At 38.4% G+C, this 20163-nt stretch overlaps 1 protein-coding gene across 2 annotated transcripts in view; it reads left to right on the top strand.

Moving 5' to 3' along the window:
• The first annotated feature begins 12657 nt into the window (after positions 1-12657).
• LOC100648090 (eye-specific diacylglycerol kinase) overlaps positions 12658-20163 on the top strand; it is a 63636-nt gene continuing 56130 nt past the window's right edge. Inside the window, exon 1 of one of the 2 annotated variants that reach the window (XM_012309159.3) lies at positions 12658-16927. In XM_012309159.3, coding sequence (XP_012164549.2) covers positions 15846-16927 — 1082 coding nt within the window. In that variant the 5' untranslated portion in view covers positions 12658-15845. The remainder of the gene's footprint in view (positions 16928-20163) is intronic. The other variant, XR_007224461.1, reaches the window with a different exon arrangement.

Here is a 20163-nt window from a genome sequence, read left to right on the forward strand (position 1 = left end):
AAATACTCTATCATCTAGTTAATTAACAACTTATGAAAGTACAATTTTACACGTGAAAGAGTTATTCGTTCCGTTCGCGATTAATCACGATTTTCATCCAAAGCTGCAAACATAAAAATTCATTCACCTCGCGTTGAAAAAATTCAAATCCTTCCTTTACAAATACCCTGCCACGCACACACACACCCACATGCGCACACGCTTCCTTTCAGACCGTGACAATTCTATTTCGTCACGCAAATAGCAAATAGAGCCGATTAGATATTCGATTAGACGTAATTGCGAAAGAGACGAAGGGAATTGGTATACGCAGGGCGGAAACGTTTCGGTGTTTCGCGCTGCCACAATTTCCCAGTCGCTCGCGACGCAGCGGTTCAAACATTCAGATAAATATCGTGACTGTTGTTTTATTAACGAGGGGAAATGAAAAATCGCAGTCGCAAGCAGAGGGTGAAATTATCGATCGCCGTGCCATCGAAAGATTTTCGATCGTGATACGCGAAGCTAAGCGAATGCAGGCTAATTGCCAGGGACTAATGAAAATGTAACAGAGGTAAAAGCATTATGGACTAATTAGATACATATACGGGGTGTCCCGTATGATTTTATCACTTGCAATCTGTCTCGCTTGCTTCTGATAATATGTATGTTGAAAAATGTTTCGGTAGCGAGCTAAATGGTTTCGAGGGGAACGTAATTTGTCACGATTAGTTTTTCCCGTAGGGGAACGCATAAAGGACGTACGAAAGTCATCGACGTATTTTTAAACGGGATCATATATTTTTTAATACGTTATTCGATTCAGTTGCACGTTCTCCACGAACAAAGTATTTGTCCAATTCAACGTATGAAAGACAAAGACAACGTAAACGTGAGAATATCGATTCGTGTCTTCTACAAAATTGGACAAATTAAAGTTAAAATATGAGCTAAGCTAATAGTATTTTGACACAAATAATTAACACTTTTCTTTTATACGATTTCATTTAAACAAATACGATGATCTTCGTACATCATGTACGTGCTCCCCTACGGAGAAACTAATGACGTTAAATAATATCGCCCTCGAAAACATTGAACTCTAAATGTTTTCTAATATTATCAAAAACAAGCGAGATATTGCAAATGATAAAGTTAGGTGGGACACCCTGTATAGAGTGAATTCTTCGGCGCGTGTCTATTATTTAATACGTCTGAAGGCTATGTATTTAACGAATGGCACAATGGTTGTAGTATAGTTTTTGGCGCGTTTCGATAAAACGATTTAGAGTGGATAACAAAGAAGCGGATAATATATCGAGACAAAGATCGTTATCTGAAACAGAGGCCGATGGAGAACGAATGCAATTTCAGGCTTGGGTAGTAGCGGGTATTTTAGTAGTAGCGAATGTGTTAATGGAATGACGACATACGTTCGAATTATTATCGAAGTTTATTAATTATTATTATAAGAAATATTTGCCTGTTGATATTTGCTCGTGCGAGCTGAACGAATTGTTTGACTCGCACATAAACACACATCTTCATCGTTATCAGAATTAGATGAAAATCTTCTGGAAAATACTGCGATTTTAGGGGACGATGAAACACGATTTCACAATTATCAGTATCGTTATTACTATCTAATATGAATATCTGTTTATTCAGATTTCTTCGTTATTGTTACTTATTCGTTCTAAGTTATTTATACGAAGTGAATCGTTTGACTTGTGTATATTTAGTTTTAGTAGACTGCGATCGCGCGGGCCAAGGCGTTGGCCAATGACAGTACTGCGGTCACAGATTTATAGTTAGACAAGATTTTCGCATAGGATCGAACGAACCGGTGAAACGAAACAGTTAACACCGAGAGCGGAAGGATACATGTGCGAGTCACAGGTAAGCTTTCCAGTGGAAGCCACGTATGGCTGACGCCGAGAGCCATTGAGGATATCGCGAACGTACCGGTACTTGCCTAATACTGTCAACCACCAAGGTGAGAGTGCATTGACAAATTGACGTGTACTTAGCTAATGCCGCGTGTTACTAAAGAGAAGCGTGGACGAACCGACGCGACGCGACGCGACGTATGGCTATAATACTGGTTATTGAGCCATTGAGGTAAAGGGTGTGGGCCTCGTAACTCGCGATATATCTCGAACCGCAAAGGTATCAATGCCAGTTATCTGCTGATTAATTGTCTAATAACCTCGAGATGGGTTTTGAAAAGAACGATGCGAATTAATCTGAACGATGTTACGTAGTATATTTTCATAGAAGATTTTGCTGGATTCGTGATCGGTTATTTTACTGAAATTTTCAAGTACAAAATTACTACAACATTGTTTTCTTTGGAATTACCGAGAATTTTGAATTGAAGCTTCTTCGGGTTTCCTCTACGCAATTGTTTCTTTTAATCAATTGCCACGCATCGTCGGAGAGGTCGTTTTAATTTCATATTAATTAATTTTGAGTAATCGTACGAAGACGTAGCGATAAATAATCGCGCGATAAGATGTGAAAATTACGACATTCTTTGGTATAATCTTAATTACGAACAATTACGAAGGTTAAGAAGTGCACGATCTGACGAGCATTTCTTGCTGGAATTTATGCGCGAATGACGTACGATCGTTCTTCGGAAATGTACTAAATATACAAATGATTCGAGGATGCATTCGTAGGGAACTTAAATTTCATTTTGCACAGTGTCAACGTGATATTCTGAATTAATTTCAGCGGCGAGGAGTTTCAAAATTTATCTCCTTATTTCATTCGGCGCGAGTGAACCTTTTCCGACAGATGCGCTAAACTAATTAATATTTGTTTATCATGAGATTTCCCGCATGGAAACACCGTATTTAAAGATACTTCGTATTTTATTTTCAAATGTGCGGTAGCTTACTAGAATTGCCAGTGATCAAATTGATTACAATTTATAACTTTTCATAGTAATTTTATGGATTTACTATAGCCGATACATTTTTCGAGCTTTCGGCTATTTCTGTTGCTTATATGAGAATAAAACTGTGTTTTTCCTTTGCATTGTATTTTTTTCTACATTTTAACATATTTTTCATTTTAATCTCCTTGGCGCAAACTTATACGTTGATCGTTCTAGTGTTACTATTAGACTCTTACGATAAATGACGGCCGAGAACAGAATAAGATACGAGAGAACGTAATGATTCAATGCCGAAACAATTTCCAATGCAAAGGTTCTAATAATAGTCAGATGATTCTGACGGTGGTAACAAGGTCATTCTTTAAGGAAAGCTTTATAATGCAACTTCTTTCTCTTTCTAAATATGGCGAATGCATCGATGAGCCTAATGCGTTAGCCCGAGTTTTCTCACTTCTAGACTTCCATTGTGTTACATAAGTTTAACGTGTCCTTTAAAATTGCATAAAAAATGTAACGAATATGTGCTTGCGATATTACACGCGTTTATCAATGCTTTCTCTTAAAAGAGTCTATATTTTGTTACTTACGTTCGCATCTATAAGTACTGGAACACTTACGAAAAAACGCTGAGTATGTTTAAGAAATTATTCAAACTTTTCAAGTATTTTAATATTATCTCAACTAGAAACTTAAACTGCAAAGAATAGATACGTTCGATATTATAACAAAGATTTTACTGCCTATGTACGATGGAATGAAATGATATTTCTTTATCACTATGTAACGCGTTAAGTATCGTCGATCATAGTTTCAACATTGAACAAGATTTTTTTCATCGAATTTCGTTAACTTTCTGATTCGATTTTTCTCTTTTTGAGTTCAAAAAAAACACAGTTAGCAATCGTCCGAGTTTGAAACTTCGTTTACAGAACAGTTGAGGATAATTGAAAACTATATCCGACTCAGAGTTCTCTCTTCTTTTTTTATTCGGCGTTTCCAGAGAATGGAAGATTAGAATTGCTCTTCAATTTGCTCTCATCCGGATTTACACGGATGCTACGGGAATCAAATAGAAACAAAGGATTCTTGTCTGACCGGAGTCGGTTCTGTGTCTGTCGATCCAATCAAATATTCGACAAAGAGGCGAAAATTACCGTAAATTCCCTCGATCGATATACTTAACGTTGTAATCTCGACGCAACGGCTACTGAACATTTTCAATCGAGTCGTAATACTTTAATTTATCATTGATTCGATTCGGTTTGAATAGAAATTATTGCTTACCAATTCTACGCGCAAATATGGATAATATACATACGTTAAATCTGATTCATACGTCATAGTAATAATGTATATTAACTTTGATTTATTTTATCGAATTAATGCAACGTCATATTCGAACGCTTAGAATTAAACATCTCTTTAAATCTCATAAATATTACACGATGTAATTTAACACGGTTTATTGTCTGCTACATCTCTCATTTGTCGCAATGGTTGTGGCAACGAACGTTAGAAAATTGAGAACAAAAAAGTAAATGCGTGGAACGTGATCTTTAGTAGTAGTAGAAATCATTTTCATTGATTATTTTACGAAATGTGTTATAAAACACAACGAAGAAATATCATCTACGACCGAAAATTCGTCTTTTATATTATGTGTGTACATATGTATAAGATTGAGGCACACAGCGGTGTAAGTCTGTTCGGTGATATTTATCATAAAAGTTCATTATATTTTTCAAATTGTGGAAACATATAGGAGAAGAAAATAAAATTATAACTTACTAAAATTATTACTTACTAACTTACTAATACTTCGAAGAGTCGCATTACGCGACTAAATTCAAATTGTCACGGTCTTGGCATGCACATTATTTTCATCTTGTTATATAAAAATAATATTCTATTTTCGTGATCTTCGGTATTTCGAAAATTATTTATTATTCGTTATTACGTATCTGCATATTATTCTCTGTTCACCAATATCCCAGACATTCTCCAATGGAAGGGATTTCGTTAAAGTTTTCTATACCCACGTGTTCGATATGTATCTCTTGACAAAATTGAAATGCAACCAGCTGCATCAGTATGTCAAATACAATTCAGAGATATCTTTTACGTTTGAGAATTCATCTTGTACATGCACATGCAAGTAATATTCTACTTTAATGATCTTCGGTGTTTTATAGATAATATTTATCACGTATTATTGTACACTTACGTATCATTACTGTTACTGTTATCATCTACTGTTCAGTGGTATCCGAACAAATTTTTAATTGGTAAGTTTATTCTAAACTTGTGTCGCTTTGAATTAGACTCTTGTTACCATTTATCGAACTTAATTGCAACTGTGAGAATGATCAATAGCGTATGGTTAAGGGCAGCCGTTCCATTTCACAGGGTAACTTGAATTTATTGTCCCAATTATTCAGCACGATGGTAGGTTTGCAATGAAAATACCTAAACGATTGTCAGTTTCTCATTAAATTATATCAAGAGATTTGCCGGAGAATGGAGCAAGCATATTAGCATTTCAGCGTTCGAATGCGCTTTTACTGTACAGTTACTGAATACAATGACAAATCGGGATTAACTAATAGGATAGACATAATACAGGTCGTCACATTTAAATACTCGAACCCGTGAATTATAGCGAGCGAGGACATGCTCTTTCGTAAAGGTTAATCGAGTGAGACGTAATTATGATAATTGTAATACATTCTTTGTGTTAGCTGTATCTGTAGCGTCAGGCAATTTGCGTTCCTGTTTATTACTACAGACAGAAATTGATCTAGAATTCGAGATAATAACCAAACGCTGAGAAATTAGACTGTCAGATCGTCAAATGGAAAATGTAACTATTTGCATCAAATTCATAGTATTAGAGTAATTTCTCTTTTATTCTATTTTCTATGTTTAGAATTTTGATTTCATAATTTGGCGATAATAGAAAATAATTCTATTCATTGTCAGAGATTAAAGAATTCATCTTCGAACAGCTTAAATCGCCTCTGATTAACCAGAACCCGTGCGAAACTGAGAACGCCAATTTCAAACACAGAAATAGCTTGAAAATAAAATTCGCTAGCAGCATAAAACTTGGCAAAATTATCGGCTTGACGATACCACAGCCTTCGAACGATACGAGCCCAGGACGTAAACCTGCATAGTACGAATTATTAAAGTATCATACAATACCGATTATATAGAATCATTGATAAACATGGCGAACCGTTTCGTGTTAATATAATATCGACGTTCGTGAAACACGCGCCGTGAAAGCTATCGCAATCAATTGCGAGACAAACTGTATAATCCGGAATCTTAAAATTTGCCTCTGACCACTACGAAATCGTAGGACTCCTCTCGTACCTGATCAATAAAAACCCCTAAGCTCGTAAAGTCGTGAATCAGTTTCTGAAGTTATCTTAATTCTCGTAACATGAGAGTAACAATCAAGAAAGCTTCGCCATAGAGTTCACATCGTTCTAAGGATTGGTACCTAGGATGTGGTGTAACAGACAGTTCAAAGGACGATTCGAATTTCCACACAGAGAAAATTTTACTTGCAGCTTGCGTCTATGCGTTATGCACGTTTCGTGTTTCACGACAGTGCACAGCAATTAATTAAATTCCACGACTTGAACGACTGGGGAAGCTTACAAAGTTGCTTCGTAAATTTGAGTTTGCGCTTTGCCATTGAGGGTAATTGAATCGTTCTTGCGGTTACCGATTTTGTCCGAGACTCGCTATGCGCTTTACCGAGTTTGCAAATATCACCACCTACCATATTCGTAATCGTTATCGCGCGTTTCATCGCAGTTTGTAATTATTTTACCGTGGAAATATTTTCAAATTTTTCTTTGTAACTCGATTTATCGCGCGCCGTATTTTATTTCAATGGAAAATTTGTATTTCGATATTGACATGCAGGATACAAGCCGATTGTTCGATACACGCGTTCCAAGGAACGTTTCGAAAAATATTTCGAATCAAGTTTCGGAACTTTTCTTCCTGGCTTGTTATGCGGCAGTGTATTTACGGGAGTGGCGAATCGCGAACGCGCCTAGTCCGCCTCTTCGTGCGTAATATACGATGGTGCGTGAGGATTAAACAGGGTGGCATGTAAAATAGGTAAAACTAGTGTGTGGGAATAAAGAATCGTGCAGGTGTAACGTTCGGCGTATTACGTATGCGCATAACTTACGCCTAGCCAGCCTCGACATTTTTGCAAATTTAAATCCCTGACTTCTTGGGAAAGCTTGCGTGCCACGTGATTTGTGGATTGCTCAAAGTATGACGCGGCTATTGTTGACTCATTCCGTTGGCGATATTAAAAAGTAGGAGAAAAAGGAGAAGGAAAATATAATTGAGAGTTCCGAGGAACGTTTTCAAATTACCGATCACGACAGACTGGCGACTAAGGTACACGTTGCACCCTTTTTTATTTGTGGAAATGTAACGTTCCAAGTTATCGAAGCACTGTCCGTATGTAATACAGTCTTTGAATGTTTAATAAATGTCGTGCTAGACGAAACACAGAATTATATGTATTGTACAGAAAGTAGGACCAGGCTTAAGAAATTAAGTGTTTATATTTTATAAGTATCATTGTTGCGACGATCATGGAAATGGTTATTTTTATTATTCTCTGCAATAAAGAAGAAGAAAGGCTATTATACAGATGAATTTACGAATAGGAAGATACTTGTATACTTTTCTTTTTGGAACTGAACGCTTTAGTCCAGAATGTTTTATTGCCACTGTGCTGGAGTGGATGGTCGATTACGTTATACAATTTTCCAAGTGCAATAAATTAATCAAACTATACGTTTTTCTTCTTATAAATACGTTTCTTAAAAATATGTTTATTAGTAGTATTAATGATTGATTAAGCACGCGTATACAGGATGAAGCTAGAGTTGGTCGTTAGCACGTTACAGCGAAGAAAATATTCGAAATGAAAGGTTACGTTAAGAGAGGAATTTATTGCTGCGAATAAAACTATCTCCTCTGCAAAAGGTTGAAGTCATCTTGTATTTTTAAGATGGTTTTGTATATTTTACTTTTTGCATTATTCATCCACGTGAGAAAAATCAGTTAAAAGATCGGAAATATCATATAACGGTGTTATCGAAATAAAAAGATTGTCAGTAATTTTGGAATTGTCGCTATTTTTATTCCGAACATTTATCAAACTCCGACGACGGCTTTGCACCGATCACGTACGCTTAAAATCGAGAAATTGGAAATTCTTAAATGTTTTCTTTAATTTTTCTAATGGTACATTAATTTTTTTAATGTAATTTCTATGTTTTTCGTGCGTTCCCTCTGTATCGCGTGACATTCACGAGATTAAAACGACAGTGACGAAACTAGGATTAAAATAGATTTGTATGGGAACTAAATTTGTGGCTTTTTTCGGTAACGACGATAGTTTTCGAAAAAAAAGAGAAAAAAAAAATGGAATCAGGTCGAACATTGCGAGGTATAATATATCGAGCGTTAAATTAGTTTTTGCTTCGCAAATCGTCGAAAGCCATTTTTCGAAGAAGGAAGTTTGCTGAGTAAAACACAAATATACATGTTTTATTGGCTATAACGGATATCTACGAGCAGAACAACAAATTTAAACGAGAGATTTTTCTTTATGCTTGACTTTATAATCTTGATTTACATTTTTTCCGATTATCGTCGTTATTACCTCAGCGTTGCTACGATTGACCGATCAAACATTAAAATATTGAAGAACAGAGAGTATTAACGCATCGATGATTGTGTTTCGTAGCTCGCAGAAAATTATCAAATTAATCGGGCAATATTACATTTTTTTCATTTATTGCCTGTTTTATGAGCATATTTCTTTTATGAAAGCTGATGTAACAATCAAAATGTTATCGAATATTCGGATGTACGGTAATTTTGTTACAATGTACGAAAAATATCAACGGAGGTATTTATTACCGTATATAAATAAATAGATGTAAATTTACTTATATATAAATGCTAAACATAAATTCCTTCCGGCATAAATTTTGAGCTTAGTTAAAGAAAATAATATATTTAAAAAAATAAGAATGGTAAAAGGTCATCGGAGATATCACGAACAGAATTTAAGAATCCCTTTCAACGTTGCAAGTACAAATAGAATCCCAAAAAATTTCGCTGCGTGCAATCGTAACGTACAATGGATCAGATATTAAAAGCAGATAGTAGGAAATTAAGAGGCTGATATCGAGTTCAGAGTGCCGTAATCATTCACGATTACGTAAGATGCAGACCGGAGAAGAGTAGGAAGATTAATTTTTAATTAGAATCGACGATCGCATTATCCACTACATTTGGAATCGAAAGATTCTGTACCGTGCAAGATCGATTCTTACCGATAGCGACGTAAAGCTTCACGCGCGCTCTTTCATATTTTTTCCATGAGAATGTCATCCACAAATCAAGCTACGAATTTGAAACTCGTTTCGATCGATTGTCTATAAATAGCATTCGAAGAAACTAATTTCTCGCGGAGAGAAACACACCGCTGTAGGGTAATAGGAATTTTGTTTCCACTTAAAAATTTTTATTGACAGAAAAGTAATACGCGTTGCCCATTTTGATGCGAGGTCGGCTCGTTTGTCCGGGTCAATAAAAAATCATTTCTCGGCGATAGTCGGTCGTATCGATTATTCCGCATAGACGTGTGGCTACAATGTTCCGCTTTGAATAATGCAAGCGAGTAAAAGGTGAGACTAATACTCGGCATAAATGCTGCTGCAAATAGTAATCGACATTGGTTATTATTTAACATCGAACAACGACGAGAAGTGCCTCATACTTATTTTTCTCGATCAGTGGTGAAATAAAAATTCCACTCGATAAAATTAATATTTTCCATGCTAACGGATAATTTGAAAATGTTTTCACTCGAGGGGGACTCAATTTCCTGGCAGATAACGATAACAGTGTGACGAACGTAAAATTACAATGGCAGCTATGATATTTTTGAAATCGTCGATGTAAATCGTTTTGTTTTCCTCGCGAACGATAGAAAAAGGGATGAATTGGTCACAACAATTTTCAAGCGTTTCAGCATGACTCAGCTTTGCCACTCTCAACTCGTTTATCGCGTATTATCGACGTTAAGTGGGGCGTAACGTGGAAAAGTCCATTGAATAAATGTTTCGCTTCTTATTCCGATTATTCCTTTTGTCCTAATGCTCATTCGTGGTGCTTGTAAGAAACACTGTCTAGTCGGTGATGGAGTTGTATAAATTTCTTGACACAACCACCCTTGTCTGTGTTTACCTTTTTCTATCTTTATCTTCATCTTTTATCCGATCCATACATTTCACTTCTTCTTCGACACAATATTCGTCATATTACACGGTCGCTGTAAACGTATAATTTTATCGGAGAAGAACTGTGCTTTTAACCCGTCACGGACCGACGTTGCGTTAACGCAACGTTTCATTTGCCATGTTTTTCAGGCAGATTATATTATCGAATAGTATTTTCCAACAGCTATGGCTATGAAGGAGAATACGAAGGAATCGATGTATTAGGTTGTCCGAAAAATTTCTTTCGTTTTATGAGAAAATAATAGACGTACAACGTTTTTTGTTTCATATTACTTTGTCGAATTACGTACGATCCATTTTGTTCTATCGAGATAAACATCGCGACATTTCACAGACTTGGTTTCACTTTTGTATGAAAGCGCACTGTTGTAAAAAACACGTTTGCGAAAGAAAGACACTTTTCGGACAACCTAATAATCGTAACATTACGACGAAGCATTGGTCGGTCCTTAATGAGTTAATTAAATCAGGAATTTGTGGAATCTCGATAAAGATTGTGAGAAAACTGTTTAAAATTTTACTCGACGTTGAGTTAGGATACGAGTCGGATTCCACAGATCGACACAGATCACAGATCCACCGTGTTAGGAATTTTTAGCTTTTACCACATTATTATCTACATGTTCATATTCGCTGAATACATCACTCGCCTTGTTAAATATTTTTATTCAGTTGTAGCTTCGGTTGTATCTTTTCAATTAAAAAAGAATTTATGCAATTTCATTATAATTCGATAGTGTTCCTTCAATTGTTCCTTAAGTTGCTTTACATAGCGTTGGTTAATAATTTATGATACGTAAATGCGCTACCCACAATTGGTTTTGGCCGTAAATTTTTAACTGTTGAAGGTTACGGTTGATAAATCGACCACGTGTCTTGGGAAGTCTTATGTTTGGAATGTTGGACCTCGTATCGGTTTGCCCTTTTCTGCTGATCATTTGTACGGCGAATGACGCTATAATATTGCGTGTGATCGATCGAAGAATGATACATTCGTAGGATCGAGAAATTTTGATCGACGAATCGTAAATCGAAGAAACAGCTTTCGAGATATCGAATGGCAGAATTTTGAATCGGAGAAATTCTTGAGTCAGGGGACTTTATATTTATGGAATCAAAATGTTCCATTTGATCGAAGAATTCTACGTTATAAGAAATTGAAGATGGTTGTTTAATACATTTATAATCGAAATTCAAAGAAGAAGCACGTTGTCCATCAAGTCGTACGACGTAGTAAGATGGCATAGAATATAAGATACAAAATATATCGATATAAGTGTGTGGTATTTGTTGTAAAGTAAGCTTTGAAGATTATGTTTGCTTTAAAAATAAAAAATAAAACGAACTATTATGTATCTCAATAGTTAACAACTTATCACGAAGAAATAATAAAATTGTAATTGCGTAAGAAATAGTTGTAATGTTACGTACTTTTTATCGAATGTTAAAGCGTGTCTCGGAATATGCTAATTAAAAAATCTTGTACACGTATTTCATCGTTGACGAACAATGAAAATCACGGGAGGAAAGATATTTTTGTTGACTTTGAAAATTATAACGTCGCTTTACAATTAAAAGGAAGCATTTTAATATAACAGCATTGAAAATGGAAAGAGCCTGTTAAGCTCGAATACACAAACAGTCTAAGAACAGCTGGTAAGTTGGCGAAATGTTAGCGAACACGCGTAAGCAATGAAAAGCCGACTTTCTCATCAGATACATGTTAACTTTCAGTAAAAATAAACTTCATGACATTAACGTACCGTGCGTTTTTATTTTTTTCTCTTCGATTTCCTAATTTTTAATGTCGAATGTTGACGATCGTTGAACCTGTTAAACCTGCGATCCGACTCAAGAACACAAAGCCACGTGGTTCGTATTGTCCGATAAAAGCAAAATTAAGACAAAGACCTTTGACTCTTCCATTAAATTACTCAACCCTTCCGTGATACAAATCCCGTCAGATTACCGCGGAAGCTCGCGGAAGACGATTAAAAACCTGTTGTGACTGAGTACTTGGTTCCGGGAGCGGAACGAGCGGATCAAAAATTCACCGTCCACAAGCATGTTGTATCGCGACGAAAAAGAAGAAAACGGGAGGGAAACGGGAGGAAAGAGCCTAAAAAGACGCGGACGACGAGCACAGCGTGGAAATATCTGTAAAAGCAGAGAAGAGAGAAGAGAGGAGGCTTCACACGTGTCTGCCCTTCCTACGTCACACATTTCCCCGATAGTCAGCCACGTAGCGCAATCTCCAATTCGTCGTTCGTGCCATCGGTGTTTCTCATTCGCGTGTTCGTGTACACGAGCACAGACGGAATCTGTCGGAGGGCGCATGTCTGACCGACGATGGCTAGGAGGGTGCGAGCAAGAGGGTAACACAAGGGTTGGACGGAGACGAGAGCCCAGTGTTAACCCCCACTTTACCTCTCGTAGCATCCGCCACTGCCGAGCCCTGGTCACTAGTCTGATCAGTCTATCCTGTCTCGCGACACGTTGCGCGTAACTCGTACCTTTCGTTCCTTTTTCTCGCCGCGAACGCATTTTCACTTTTTCTCGCCCCTTTATCGAAATCCGATCGCGTTACCGATCGAAAGAACGAAAGAATTCAAACTGATCGTGGATCGATTTGATCTTTTTTTCCAGACAGAACACGTTGCAGTCGCGAGTACGTAGCGTGACCGCGTGCACGCTTCTTCTCTCGGCCCGCGCTGATTCAACATCGTGTTCCACCCGATTCAAAGAATTGTTACATCGGCGATGTTCGCGTAGTTATAGAAACAGCGAGAGAGAAAGAGAGAGAGAGAGTCGTTTGGAAAAGACAGGACTGTCGAGATACATGGAGTCAGTTTTGGGTTTCGAACTTATTTTTGCCAGGAGAAAATACTTGGACAAAGGTAGATCACGAGGTCTATCGTTTGACAAGTCGCAACAAGGTGATCTTCTCGATCGTTGAATCAAGATCTCGCAAGGTTTTATCTGCTCGATCCTTCGGATCTTTATAGTGTACTTTTTCAGCTGGAAAGGAAAGATAATAGAAACATTGTTTTTCGAGACGATACTCAGGTTTGATATTCAGGAGCGAGTGACGCGAGCATTAAGTATAAGAGAATCGTAACGATGGCTGGAGGTTGGCGAACCGGTAAATCGGAGAACCTGGCGAAACCGAGATAATTTAGGGCAATATCTTAGCGTCCTTCGGATCGACATAGTCCGGAGTAATTCATATACGCGGTCCAATACCGTTATATGGGATTTCAATCCACGATATCACCGCAACGTCGCCGATAAATTAAGTTACAGGGCTGGAAAGCCAGCCTACCGATCGATGCTGCTAGTCACTCGAGAGGAGAGAGTCTCGACAAGCGTGGGAGAGGGTCAACCGGAGAGAAAGTGAGGCAAAAGCTCGTTCGGCGAAGCTGTTTGACGACCTCACGTGTATCGGGGTTCACCGAGGTCGTCGACGGTTCTTGCCGGACGGTGACGCGTGACCTTCAACTATGGTTCACGCGTCGATGACCAATGTGCTGCTCGTCGCCGGTCCATCAACCGAGAATCGTCCACTTCCTCTGTCAAACCTCTCTAGAGAAGATCGAAGATTCGACGTTTAACCGTACTAATCGAGGATAAACGTAATAACCGAGTATAACGTTGGCGTAACAGAACGATTAAAAAGTAATCTCAGCGTGGACATCGATGTTTCAAGCGTTTAATCGAAATAAACGTCGTGATATTGAGACGCTAATTCGCATTTAATACGCGATGAAGTTTCAATGATGTTTTGGCAAATGGAGCGTTTGTGGATGATCGATGGTAACGAGACGTCCAACGTTCATTTACCAAGGGTCGAGCATCGCTAAAGATTGATTATCGTTGTAATATCGCTCTTCGATTCGGGGCTGTGTCTCTACGATTAACTCGTTCGATGATTCAAGGCGTTACACGGAAGAGAGAAATACACACAAAGACAGGTATATTGGATTAGCGAAGGATAAACGTCCATCATTGAAAGATTTACAAGGTGTGTCGAGAATAGTATTCGTCACGGTGTTAAACGTTCAACGACGATATTGTTATTGATACTTTGTTGGCGTCGAGAGGTATAAGTTAAGACGGTAGGATCTACGAGTGACTGGGATGAATGAAGTTGTGGAGGTAACTTGATTCTGACCACGTTGTCGTGGAAATTACTTCAAAAGTATTTTTAATACGGCTAACGTATACAGACATTTTACCTATCCCTCTAACGTTTGAAGAAAATTAAGAACCTTAAGAAATTGTTGAAAACTATGCAAATTTGGTTAATTACGTTCACTAAGTAAGGAGACGTTGTTGTTTGCACGTGTTTAAGCGACTTGAATGGGGATGAGATAGCAGCAAGATGAACTACTAGGAGGAACAACCTTGAATAAAGTTAATTTTGCCGCACATCGGAGATGGTGCGTTTAATTTGAGACGGTATGATCGCTGGAAGCGGTGATGAGGAAATCCCGTCGGACGAGGAAAGGAGTTTAAATTGCAAATGCTGCGCCGCCGGATCGACGATTGTCGTTTCCACGTGGCATCGGACGCGTTCTCCACCGAAATGTAATTTAAGAGAATAGATCCATCGTCGAAGGGGGGTCGTGTGAAAGACCTTGCGTCTATATGCAGTTCTTCAAGACCATGGACGTTAATTAATCGAACATTTATTCGCCGAATCGAAGTTACAGTGACTTTAAATAACTCATTGTCAGTCGTTATAAACAATTCGTATCGAACACGACGATAAATCGTACGTAATCGACATCTTCTTCTTCTTCCTCGAATAAGATGGGAAGATTCACTGCGAACAGTGAAGTGAAAAATAATTTACCAGAGACGATCAAACGTTTTGAAGAAACATTTTCAGAAGATAGCGTTACTACGATCAGCTCAGTGATTGTTATGAAAAATTGTTTTGGAAACTGAATCAGTGTACGATGAAAAAAGCACGATAACGAAAAACTGGGTAGACAATCGTTTTTCTTAAAACAATTGTTGTGTATATACTTAGTGACCGCGATACTCGAGATACTTGGTAAGAACAAGACAATCAACCATGTCGATCTTACATCTTTCAATCTTGCATGGATGGAGGATGAAATAGCTTGAAACTTTCTTCACCTTTAAACGATCACAATAAAGCATTGAAACTAGTGTATACGAGACACTCAACGCGAAGAAGACAGCCTTTCGATTAGCTTCAGAGAAGTACACACAAGATTCGTAAAACTGTAAAGAAGGATCTCAGAGGCATAAGAGCTAAACACGGACGTCGACGTAACTTATGATGGGCTGCAGACCGGCAGCAAAGTCGAAGGTGGCGGAAGGGTGCGGTCGCGGGCAGCTCCAGGCAGCTTCCTCGTCGCCGAGGTGTAACGAGGTGATCATCGAGCTTCCCAGCGAGACGACGATCGTTCAGAAGCGAGAGGATCGGGGTTCGAGCGCGGCCGCCGGGACGGAAGAGGAAGAGGAGGAAGAAGAACTGGCCAAAGAACGAGGTTCGTCGTGTTGGTCGTCGAGATTCGAGCTGTCGTTCTCCGTGAACGAGTCAAGTTTCAGCAGATAGCTGCCAAGTGAGAATGCAGAGGCTGCGTTCGACCTTCAAGAGGTCGCGCACCCCGACGGGAGCGGAAATGAAGTCGCAGTCGAGTCTCGAAGTACCGAAGCAAGTCAGATCGGCCTCCTTCGACGAGATCCAATTGGAAGCTAAACGACAGGACGATGCGAGGGACGGCAGATCGACCAGGACCACGTCCTCCTCGTCGTCCTCGTGTTCACCGGCGAGGTCCCAAGATTCGTCGCGTGGAAGACGATCCGCGACGCTCAGGGTGCCGCAACTGCACAGCGGCCAAAGGTCCAAGAGTTTCGACGTGGCTGAACGGAGCTATGGATCTTCCTCCAGTCAACAATCTCTTGGCAGCGTTCGACGTCCAGAGACACCGACGATTCAGATCTCTGGATGTTACCACTGTATTTGCGTGGAAGAGTATAAAAATCTTTATCTTAGTAGAGACGAGGATGATCCCTCGTCGAGAGAAGATCTCGATGACGAAGCAGATGTAGTAGACGACACTTCGGAGGACGAAGACTCCGAATTAGTGGATAAGAGCGAAGCTAGTCCAGAAATTAGAGTCACGTTAACGACGTTTACCGAGAAAGAGCCAGATGTTGCCGATGTGGTGTCCGAAACGACGGTACCACCTCCTACCGTGGTTCCTGAGGTGGTTCCTAAGGTGGTGCAAGATGAAATGTCCGATATCAGCGAGGTCAGAGGCGGTCTATTTCCGGGCAGGGAACGTAGAAGGTCGATCTCCTCTCCGAAACTTGCTCGGCAAGAAGCTCTAACGTCGTACCCTCTGGAGCTTCCGACGGTGGTTAGCTCGACCGAGGATGAGGAAGAATCGACCCACGATCTTGGCTCGAGCAAGTGCAAGTTCGTCGTCAGAGATATCTTTTTGACCGTTCCGGAGTTGAAAAGAGATCGCGCCGCATCCGTGGACTCCTGCTTCAATAACAAGAATGGACATGGCGAGGATGCCGATACGTTGACCGTTCCTCAGCAAAATATACGGTCGAAGAGCGTCGATATCGTTCTGCCTACCGAGGCGCAGACGAGGTACACTGCTCTGCTGCCTGACACCGAGGCTCGACCTCCAAGAGGGTGGGTACGTCTGGTGAATGTAACAAGTCCCTTGTTCCGTATACTTGAATACCGTATCATCGATGTTTCTGTATCTCTGTATTTTTAGTTTTATCATTGTCGTCTTCACGCTTCACTTTTCTTTCTTATTCGGCCTCTCTTCTGTTAGCTGTATGTGTTTGTCAAACTGTTCTCGTTGTTACGCCGTCAGTACACGGTGATTACATCGGGTGTTGCAAGAATCGAAACGCTAACATTTAACGCGCAGAATGATTATTTCGTTTTTGTAGCTTTCAGAACTCGAAATGAAAATGAGAAATGCTTGCGTCATGATTTCGACGAGATGTACCAATCTGCACGTTTGCTTCAATGTGTGATTAATTGTAACACGTTCCGAATAGAAGTATCTTTTATTGTTAGTATATCGTAACGATATTGTTAACTGACGGTGCATACTAAACACGAATCTATTATAACAGACATGCTATTGCTTTTACATCCTCGATATTACTATCGTTTAGATAAACAACTGTTCCCTGTAATTGATCGGTGATGTATTTACTTGTGTAATGAGTTCGCAGTTCTTTAAAAGAACGTTAGAGATTGTTATAGAGACTGTTCTATTATTCTTTGTAAATGATGGGTTTAAGTAATTGATCATTACCTCAAAGTATTTGTACTTTTATCGAGAAGTTTGTGTATTTATATTATAAATTCTTTGAATTATCTAATGATTATTCATTAAATATTGGTCGCACCAAATTGGAAAACATTGCGACGATATATTCCAATATTAACCGTACGGTAAATATTCCAACAATCTCAAATATTGTAAATCCGAACTTTATCATCAAACGATACAATCGAAAACATTATTTATTTATATTATATACCATATATTTGGCTAAAATAACCAGCGCGAATAACAATTTTATAATATTCCTTAAAATAAAACGAAAGGCGAACGAACTTATTACGTAACGTAATACCTTGCTTCATTTTATACAATCGTTAGTTATCTTTCTAGCTTTATGGAAGTTTTACCACGGCAAGGCCATTATTTTAAACTCGATTCTCAGGAAAAACCTATATATTACTTATGAAATAAACTATCAGCTTTCGTTTCCGGACATACTCTACCATTACGTTATTTATAGAGAAGAGCTTAGGAAAAAGAGAAACACATTGGAAGAACTTTTACGGGCAATTTCAATCCACTACACCTGACACAGCATTTAAACTGTTTAAAGTTCTACTCCATATATTCTCGTTAAATTCTATTAAACCTAGCAATCATGTCAAAATTAATACCTATTACAGCACAACATTGGAAACTGCTATTTTTATTTACGTAAGACGAAAAGCAAGAGGGAAGAAAGAAAGAATTGCGGTATAAAATTCCTCGATTCCGTCTTTTCTCTCGTGCAGTTTACGCGAGCAGTTTAATCGAAGGCAATTTAATTTTACCGCCTGTACGTTTACGGCCCGATGTCCACGTCTTTTGTTGCTTCGAGCTTCGATCAGGCTTTTCTATTTCGGGAAGATTAAGACGTCAACGATTCAAGAGAGAGAAGTTGATTAGAACTCCGACGTGTTTAATTGAACCATATGGTTCATTGTGGTCGCTGCTGCGACTTGCTAGAACGTCGAGCTTCTCGGCTCGAAATTCGTCCTTTGTGGAAGCCAAACGATATCGGATAACGAGATTTTTCACTAGATTACCGTACAAGTTCTGTGGGAAATCAGATCAGCGATCAGACACGGCTGAAAAATTCAATTTTTAGAATTACTTAATAATACGCGTAACTTCTTTGTCTCTTTCTATTCTTAATTCGGCACGATAAATCGCTTTTACATATCAGACGTTTATTTTCGTAGAAATTAGCAGGTAATTTAGTTGAACGGAGTGACAAAGCGGTTATCAAATTTATCGAGCGACGAACATTCGAAGATTCTAGCAATTTAAACGAATTCTGTGCGAGAAGAAAGTAAAGAAGCTGGCTAATTATTATTGCTTTATTCTTATCGAACGTCGTTCCCTTGGTGCATTTACTTCCAACTATAAATCGCCTAACCCCTTCATTACGGACGATTTAAATACGTAAATAGACGACCTATTTGCAGTGTCGCGAAAAATCACTGTCAGACCTTGTTATTTCGACGTAATAACAGCAGTTCTAATAAGGGTACGTTTCTCTAAGAACAAGTTTCTCTTTGTTAGATTACGTGAACAGATTTCTTGAAATCTTCTCCACGCAACAATCCGCTATTGTCTACTTATTCGTAAACTGTTGTTTGCTTCGAAAGACGATAATAGTATTATGAAATGCGTAAGTTTTGTTTATGACTCCTGTTGATTCGAAGGAATTTTGTTTTCTCGGAGGAAACGCTGGACTTTAACACCACTTGCAAATATTTGTCATTTATCAAAGAACTCATTCGTATGGTAATACATTAATGCAAAATAAATATCTGCCAGATATTAAAGCCGGATAAAAGATAAAAATTCTCTTCGATGAAATTTACGATCGAAATTTCGCTTGTGCGCGTAAATGGCTCAGGTTTCCTACGAAGAGTCAACATATCTCGATAAAAAAGACGTTAAAGTTAGAATTGTTTTTTAACGTATAATCCACCAAAAAAAAAAAAAGGAAGATATGTAGGAAACTGAAATACAAATAAAATAAAAATATTAATGACAAAGAAGTTACAGTTATTTGAAGTTATTGAAATTATTCGTCGAATGCAGCGAGCATAGAAAAGAAAAATGCACGCGAATCGACTCATAATTTCGCTTAATGACAAGTTTCAAAGGGTAGAAAGGCCAGTTACTGTGCATTTTCTTTACTGTCTTCTTGGACAGAAAGTTTTTATTCGATCGTAATTCTCTTTCTCTCAATCCTATTCAGCAAAACTCGGACAATTTTTCACCGTATCGCGATGGAAGAAACGGAAAGGAAGATCAAACTAAAAAATGAAACCAGAAATCGCAACAATCAATTCTCACCAGTCCAAAGTTAGATCGACGGAGGTAAAGGAGTTAAGAGAACGTTTAAACTCCGTTAAACAACATAAATCATTTCGATCTCTAAATATTTATTCGTTTCGGTCCGTAAATTGTTTGCTTCACAAGCTCATCGAAAGCGTTTCTCCGCTGTTCGAATTTATCAATGACGATAACGACACCCATTGAGGGACTAAACGGTAGTGAAATAATGCATAAAGCTTGCGTATACAAAACGGTACTGAAAGATGTG

This window comes from Bombus terrestris, chromosome 6 (assembly GCF_910591885.1).
Source record: "Bombus terrestris chromosome 6, iyBomTerr1.2, whole genome shotgun sequence".
Classification (NCBI taxonomy): domain Eukaryota; kingdom Metazoa; phylum Arthropoda; class Insecta; order Hymenoptera; family Apidae; genus Bombus; species Bombus terrestris.